This window comes from Olea europaea, chromosome 11 (assembly GCF_002742605.1).
Source record: "Olea europaea var. sylvestris chromosome 11, O_europaea_v1, whole genome shotgun sequence".
Lineage (NCBI taxonomy): Eukaryota > Viridiplantae > Streptophyta > Magnoliopsida > Lamiales > Oleaceae > Olea > Olea europaea.
In genome coordinates this window covers 20,213,163-20,222,030 of record NC_036247.1, presented here as the reverse complement: position 1 = coordinate 20,222,030, position 8,868 = coordinate 20,213,163, and the positions used below count along the sequence as shown (strand labels likewise).

At 33.4% G+C, this 8,868-nt stretch overlaps 1 protein-coding gene across 2 annotated transcripts; it reads left to right on the top strand.

Annotated features, from left to right (window-relative positions):
- The first annotated feature begins 5,656 nt into the window (after positions 1-5,656).
- LOC111403714 (heat shock factor protein HSF30-like) lies at positions 5,657-8,612 on the top strand. 2 transcript variants are annotated; one of them, XM_023032313.1, is made up of 3 exons: positions 5,657-6,127; positions 7,559-8,358; positions 8,428-8,612. In XM_023032313.1, the coding sequence occupies exons 1-2, from the start codon at positions 5,762-5,764 to the stop codon at positions 8,348-8,350; spliced, it is 1,158 nt and encodes a 385-aa protein (XP_022888081.1). In that variant the 5' UTR covers positions 5,657-5,761; the 3' UTR covers positions 8,351-8,358; positions 8,428-8,612. The 2 variants fall into 2 exon arrangements, with proteins under 2 accessions (XP_022888081.1, XP_022888080.1); XM_023032312.1 differs by having other exon boundaries at positions 7,559-8,612.
- Positions 8,613-8,868: the final 256 nt, after the last annotated feature.

The window sequence follows — 8,868 nt, the reverse complement described above, 5'->3', positions numbered from 1 at the left end:
ATACAAGCACGAGACTCATGAAGACCAGTGCACTGCCTTTTATGTTTGGACCTCTCAGGCCCATTTTGTTTAATGGTCTTTAAGTTCCTCTGTTTATGGGGAAAAACACATAACTACGGAAATATAAGAATCATATTTCATAACTAACAATCTTATAAAATAATTTTGAAAATCATATGATAAATATAATATAATAATGTATTTAATATATAGCCCCCGTTTGAACCCTATTATTTCTCACTACATTAAATTAAAATTTTCTCTCTCCTACTTTTAACTACACAATCTTCAATAAAATAATATTACACGCAAATAAAAAACTTTTCAACCACTCATTTTTCAAAAAAAATACTATTCATCTCATTATAATCTACAAATAATGGGGCTCAAACTGGGGCATAATATACAACTCTCTCTCTCTCTCTCTCTCTCTCTCTCTCAAAATACTCACTCTAAAAAACATACACACTTTCTTTCTCCAAATACATACTTTCTCTCTCTATAAATAGAAACCAGAAATTCAATTGCTGTCAACCATCGTCACTGGCCCTCGACCACTACATCGTCGGCCACCACCACTATCAATTCTCATACAGCATATTCTAGGATTGATTATTCAACTCACTTCCTCTCAAATTTCTCCCACTTTTAATATTTTCCAACGGCACAATCACCATATTCAAATCATTACTAACTTTTTCACTGGTACTTGAATCCCACTTATCATATTAGAAGCCCACAAAAACTCCATTTCATTTCTGGACTCATCATGCCTAAAAACACCATTGTTTACATAATTTTACTTGATCCTGTCACATTATTGACACTTCCATCGCTATAACAAAATTGTGTTTAACGGTGACTATTTGTTACCAAATCTATGCAAGATGTTATTGTTTGTGATCATATCTATTTAAGTTGTTATAGTGTGATCAGACTTGTGTTATTTGTGATCAACTGTGACCAAATTTATCTTTATTGTGATTGTATGTGATTAGGTCAATCTAAACTGTGAAGATATATACTAAGCCACTATTAATTTGGTCACATTCAATCACAACCAGGCTTGGTCACGACTGATCACAATTAACATAGATTTCATCATAAAGAGTTATCACAAACAAATTCGCACACATCTTAAACCAGCATCACAATCAATCACCAGCCACCAATCCCACCACCTCCAATGCACCACCACTACCACCTTCAACTCAAATCCACAGCATAAATACTACATTCACCTCAAATCCACAACAACAATCACTGCCACCATCACTTCCACCTCCAGCTCCATCTTAGATCCATCACAACCTCCACCTCCGATTCAAATCTAAGCGAAATAGTTGATAACGGTAGGCCCAGCCAAACCCCATTGATTCAAATTTGTACAAATGAGAGGGACCAAGAAATCAGATTTAGTTATTGCCGCTAACAAGAGGGATAAATGGTTAGAGAGAGAATTTCGTCTTCATTACATTTTTGTTCATTAAAATATAGAAATGGTTGGAGAAGGATTTAAATTAGAGAGATATAGAGGGAGAAAGTGAGAGTTAGAGTGATTTATAGTGAAAGAAGTTTAGGTGATTTATTTGCATATATGAATTTACGTATACCAGAGAGGGGTGAGGGTGGCGTGATGGGGAGTAGGGGTATTAATTAATCTTGTATTAATTAATTTAATAATTTTTAATTATCACAAGATTATGAATTCATAGCTAATCCTCCTTATTTTCGAATAGTATGCTTAAAATGTAGGATTTTAGGTAATTTTCCTTGTTTATATGTTGTAGTCTTTACCCTCTAGACTTCTTGCAAAATTAATAAAAATCACCTCTAATGTGGTTTATTTAATAAAAAAAAAAAAAATCGACCGAAAAAAGAGAACGTTTTAAGCTTTTAACTCCATCCCCATCCATTGCCATTCTTAATTCATGTCAAATGATATTTATTAATAACCCGTCTTCAATCTACAAACTGTATAATTGATTTAAAGCGCAATTCATGGCATTTCTATTTGATTTTCTCTCTGATGGTTGGATCCACGTTCACCTCTATTCGAAAAATCTGGAACATGATTTGAATCAAAACTTATGTCATATGACGTCAACTATCAAACCCTATTGTTACTTGGGTTTTACTACTGTGACAAAGGCGGTGATAGCCCCTGTCACATGAGGGGGCGTCAACTATGCGACACCCTGTCACGGCCCTGTTCGTTTATCAAAGTCCCTGTTTCTTTCTGACTTTTCTTTCATTTTTCCCTTTTTTTTCACTTTTCCCTTATTTTTTTCACTTGTTACGAAATGTATTCAAACGTACAAGATTGATCCCTAACAAAATCACCTCTTCAAGCAGGCTAAGCCCTTGACGGGCCTCATTAAATCAAAATTCATTTTTATCTTTTCATTTATCAACCACATATTTTTAAATAAAATAATATTACATGTAAAGAAATTTTCTTTTTTTTTTTCAATCATACATTTTTAAAAAAATTATTATTTCTCTAATTAAAATGTGGAATAATAAAGCGCAAACAAGAGCTAAATTATTGTGGTCGATCATGATCTAATGAACCTAATTATTAACCTACCTTAAATAGAGTCATACGTGTCCCAGTCCTCTAATAGATTTAAGGTAGGTCTACCCATTTTAGATCCATCGAATTAAAGAAAAGTACTGCAAGTAGGTAGGGTAGGGTAGGGTAGCGTAGGGTAGGGAGGGTCCCCTTTGGCCACACCGATAATTTATTGCTGGTCACAGAGAAGTTTCTAGAAAGTTGAGGGACTGGATGAGTTTTGGACCGCATACTTGTATGCATTATAATGCTAGAAACGGCAAAATAATACTATAGCGGTTCCCTGACCCACTTTCCTTCTTTGGCCTACTTTTAGATAGCGAATCCATCCTTTTCTTCTACGCTTTTGAACTTCTACCGAAATAACACTTGGTTCACTATTATTTATTAATTTGCGAAAATCAGTCCTATTTGATACCCATTTTTATAAAAAAGAGAATGAAAAATACAGTTGTTATGAGATCTGTAAAAGAAATAGAAAGTCAAATATGATAGTCTGATGTGATGGATAGCAATTATATTTTTCGTTTTTGTGGTCAAAGAATATGAATCAAACGGGGGCTTAAACTTCAATTTTAATTTTTAGTTTAATCATTTTGTTACATTGTGTTATCCAAACTAATAGAAGGTACAATAGTTAATGCATCGACTCATATAATTCTTATGACACTTTTTAAAAACGAAAGTTATGATAATATCTTTATATTAAGGAATAATTGCAGTTACAGTCCCAATCTTTTCAGATTTTATGCTATTATTTTATTTATTCACCTACATTTTCGAGCCTTTTCATTGTGTATGGTTGGAGGATAAATGGATGATTTCTATCCGAGATGCCCTCAGCTGACAAAAAATTGAATTTGACCACATCTTAATCAATTTTAAAATGGCAAAATGTTAAATTTGAATTTACTACATAAAACAAATAAAGTAACTAAAGGAAAAAAAAAAAAATCTTCTCCAAACGTCAAATCAATACCTGATTTGCTAAAATCGATCCCACGTAGACCACTAATCCCAACCAAAAACAAGAACGCTTGCAATGTATTGCTACACCACTATCATCAAGACCCTCAAATTTGATTCTCTTTTAGCAAAAAATGAATGTAAAAATCGTTTGTGATTAATGCGAGTTCAACTGGTACCATATTAACAGTTGAACTCGCATTAATCACGAACGATTTTTACATTCATTTTTTGCTAAAAGATAAATCACTAATTAAGAAACCAAAAGAAAAACAGAAAGTGGATTTCAAAATTTTAGTGCTCATCTTGTGTTTGGATTTTCAATTGGGAGTTTTGAGTTTATTTTCTATTTTTAGGGTGTATTTGAAGATTTTTAAAAATGCGTTTGGTCTGTCATTTTGAAAAATTATTTTTTAAAATAGAAAATAAAAATCGCGTTTGGTTTGAAATTTTGAAAAATTATTTGTTACATTTTTTATTCTATTAAATTTGATTACTTAAAATGAGGGTCAAATATTTAATAACATTTTTGGATTATTATTTGTTTTGTTTATTTAAATATACACATTTTTACTCTATTTTAAATAAAAATTTTGAGAAAAATCATAATTAGGAACAATTTATGTTAGTTTGAGAATAAGAATGTGATGAAAAGGTTTAAGACATAAATGTGATAATATGCAAAAATAATGAACTTTTCATACAATTAAAGTGTAGTGTAGTTATGAAAAACTGTGGTGTAAATATATTTATCCTATTTGTTTTATGTATAAAAATACAAATTTATCACTTTGGCCTTTTTAAAATTGATTAACATGTGGACAACCTACGACAATTTCGACGAAAATAATACATTTGTCCTCCAGCCAAACACCATTGAAAGGTTGGGGACTGTGGGTGCCAATAAATGGAAAATTAGGACAAAATCTACAAAGATTTGAAAGGTTTGGGCTGTGGCTACAATTATTCCTTATATTAAAGCTTAAATTGCAAATTTTTTTCTTCAAATTTATTAGTTTTGTAAATGATATAAGGGTAAGTTGTTATGTCATGAATCGATTATTTGAATAATTTATTATAGTGTGACTTTTAATTAAGCAATTCTCATGAGGAAAAACTTTAATTGAGTCCTTATAATTTCAATTTAATTACACTTCTCAACATTTAATTGCATTCCACCACCTTACATCTTTCGAACTGGTTGAAATTAATTAAAAATAGAAATTAATTAAAAACAATCATACCTTAACAAATTTTCACTTAATTGCTACATGACACACTAGGAGTAAAAGTAGCGAAATGAAAGTAATGATGATGTTTTTAAATTAAAATATTAAAAAACATATTATTTTATTTTTAAGTTTTTATGACATGATAGTGTGGTGAAGAGGCCTGCTACACGAATGCCTTGTCTATCTAGTGTGTCCCATATTGGAAGAGGATCTGTGCCGTGCGCCTCCTAGACGGATAGAGCCTACAAGGCCCTGTTTGTTGAGATTTTTCCGTGTGGTGAGTTGGCATGCCATATAAGATTATTTGAAAATTTTCATTACAATATGCCTGTAAATTAATCAATAATATTTTGGGAAACAAAAATGATAGCATGATAATTCCTTTTTGTAGATTTTGATTAAATTTACTGATATACGTGGTTAAAAGTTTATAAAAGTTGTGAATCCTATAAAATGTATAGTTGAAAATGAGTTTGAAAAAATTAAGGATAAAGAGGGGCTTAATAATTCAGTCGATAAGTTTAGTGGTCAAATTAAGATTTAGTTGAAAGTTCAGTGTCTCCGGACGAAATTTACCATTCTTTCCCTCCTCATTCTTTTTTTTTTTTTTTTTTTTTTTTTTTTTTTTCCCCCCTCTTTTTTTTTTTTTTTTTTTTTTTTTTTCTTTTTTTTTTTTTCTTTTCTTCTTTTCTTCCCCCCTCTTTTTTTTTTTTTTTTTTTTTTTTTTTTTTTTTCCCCCCTCTTTTTTTTTTTTTTTTTTTTTTTTTTTTCTTTTTCGGCACCGTTCTTGTTCTCCTATCCTCTTTATGACTTTATCTCACCACCTACATTGTATGACCCTACGATGTACCCCATGTACTATATATGCAAATACAGACACCACATTTCCCCCCAATAACTCTTCTTTAACCCGGAACCCTTTTTTCTTTTCTCACCGAAATAGACTGATAAGATAAAGAGTCACACTTTCAGCTCAAAACCCACAAAAATGGAGCAAGAAATAGAGAGGAATATGGAAGGAAAAGGTGGCAAAGATGAAGTTTTGATCAGTAGTGTAAAAGAAGAGCCTTTGATAATACTTGACGAAGAAGAAGAGAATATTGTGTCTGGGGGCGATGATGCATGCATCGTGGTGCCAAAACCAATGGAAGGGCTGAGAGAAATGGGGCCATCGCCATTTTTGAAGAAAACATTTGAGATGGTGGATGATCCTGCAACAGATGCTATTATATCATGGGGTTCTATGAGGAACAGCTTCGTTGTGTGGGATCCCCATAAATTCTCCACTGATTTTCTCCCTAAAAACTTCAAGCACAACAATTTCTCCAGCTTTGTTCGCCAGCTCAACACCTATGTAAGCATTCTTGTCTGTATATATCTATGTGTGTTTGTGGGGATGGGGTGCGCGTTTAAGGGTAGGAGGAAAATCATTTTATTTTGCCACACTACACAGTTTTGAATTGTTTTGACGGGGGAAATGGGATCGTTTTCACTTAAACAACTAAAATTTCTTCTGTAAAATGTCATCTCTGGGTTGTTTAGTCGAAGAAGGGTAATTGAGAAATTTTTGAAGGCAAAAATTTCTTGGTTAAGAGTGACATATGTTGTAGGGTATTATCCTGTTCATACCCCAGCCTTTTGCTTTGGTGATTAGCTTTTCTAAATAAAAGTTAATTATATTTAACCAATAATTAATTGTTTAATCGTAAAGTAGGCCTTTTGGTTGGAGGGGGGGGGGGGACAGAAATATACAATTTTTGTGTTTATGCATTTTTAATGTGGAGTCATTTTGTTGTGGATCAATTCTTGATTGTAGCAATATGTTTTTATTTTCTTCTGATTATATTAAGATTTTGTTAAGTGATATAGAATAAAGAAAATTCTCTATGCTGTTTCACTAGTGTATGAGATGATCCCATGGCTTTTGTGTTGTTTCAAGTGTGAGAAGCAGATTATATTTTGTGCTGTTTTGTCCTTTGGCATTTTGGGATGCATCCTAGTTACTACTGTCTTTTGCTTATGCAGTTACTTCATTTTCAATTTTTTCTATTCTGATTTTGAGATAAAGGGCCTATTTTGGCAGCGATTTTTCCTTTCAAAAAATTGATTTTTTGACCGTTATTTCACTATTTCAGCCGTCATATTCGACTTCTCTCTCACAGGTGGACCACGCTTTTCTCCTAATGGTCAAAAAATCAATTCTCAAAATCACTCCAAACGGGCTCAAATTTAGGTGGGATATGATTGTTGTGCAAACCTCAAAATGGGATTTAGGCAGAAATATCAAAAAGAGAGAACAAACATAATTTTTGTGTTTCTACACTATGCTTAGGTCCCAAGACAGATTAGTCGTAGAGTACGTTATGCTCTGCTAGTAAATACGGAAAAAAAAAAAAAATGCTCTTACATATGCATCGTCTAAAACAACGATTTCGTTGACCACCATGCTTCTCTCATGTACATGACGAGTCCCTTTTCTCCTCGGTCTGCAGAGATATGCATCAGGATCGTAACATGGATTTTTCAATTCGAGAAATCAAGATAAGAGGATCGAACGGGACTCTAGCGGATGAATTAGTAGTTGTTCTTGTTTCTTTAGTACCTTCAGTTTTTCCAATTCCTGTCACGTTCCTTGGATTATTTGTGTCATTTTATGTTTTCCTTGTTTCTATATATTCGAAGGCCAAGTGCCAAATCCTTTTTTTTTTTGGTTTTCACAGTTATATTTGCCTAAAATGTTTATGTCTGTCCGAATTGATGAGACTTTGTTATGCAATTGTTGCAGAGATTCAGGAAGATCCACTCAGATAGATGGGAGTTTGCAAATGAAGGTTTTCAGAAAGGGAAGAAGCATTTGTTGATGCATATTAAAAGGAGAGAGAAAACTTCTCAAATCATGCCGCGACACGGGTCCGCACAATCTTGGTTGACCGTCACCAAGAATGGGGCAGAGGCTGAGCTTGAAAAACTGAGGACCGATCAGAATGTACTGAATGCAGAAATATTGAAACTAAGGCGACAACAAGAGAAAATGGAGCATTGTTTAGTGACTGTTAAGGATCGTTTGCAGGACACTGAAATGAAACAAAAACACACTGTTGTTTTCATGATTAAAGCGCTAAAAAATCCTGGGTTTTTGCAGTACTTCATTGAGAAAATGAGAAAGAAAAGGGCATTAACCAGTGGTGAAATTTTGAAGAAACGAAGATTGGCTACGCCTGACTTGGGCAATGGTTGTATACTGGAAGCTATGAGAACCATTGATTCTGACGAGGTTGCTGAGAGGAATGCTGTTGATAAGCCGCTTCAAGTTCAAGAAGAGCTTACTACGATTCAATCGGAAATACAAACATTGTACTCTTTCGATGAATCAAATAGTTCTGATTTGTCTTCTGAGAGTTTTGTCGCGTGGGAGAAACTCATGGAAGATGATTTGATTTATGACACCGAGGAAGCTGAAGAAGAAGTCGAAAGGCAACAATTGAATATGGTAATGGAACTGGAAGGTCTACTAGCAAAGCCGCTGGAATGGGGTATGCATAAGAAAGGCCTGGTCGTACCAGTATCTACTGCATAATTCCTGAGGTATAATAAGATCCTACAATTGTTATTATGTTATTTTCTACGCATATTTATGTAATAGATTTCGTGCAGGAGGGCAAATGGAAAGTGCTGCTGGACTGTTGTTTTGAGTATGTAGTTGTATATTCTACCTATTTTGGTGTCTTGTAATTTGCTCAATGTTATTTCTTCCTATTTTCTTGTTTTAAATAGTTTCAATCTTACAATGTTAAAGTTTACTGTTGTGAAGCAAGAATAGTAGAGCTCTTCTTAACTTCCCTCTATGTTCATGTAATTATGATGCTTAAATTCTTGGACCTTGCTGTTTGTCCCTGACAGAACAGACTCATAGGGGGATGGGGGAGCAATTTTTTATCATTTTTTTTTTCATTCGGGTCACAAGCGAATGTGAGAATCTGTCAAGAAGGTGGTAAACCATTTTTATGTACAAATGGTATTTTCGTAAATTCTTTGTTCGGCTTCTATGTTGCATCAAGGATATAGGATGATGTGATATAGATGCATGGCTTCAAC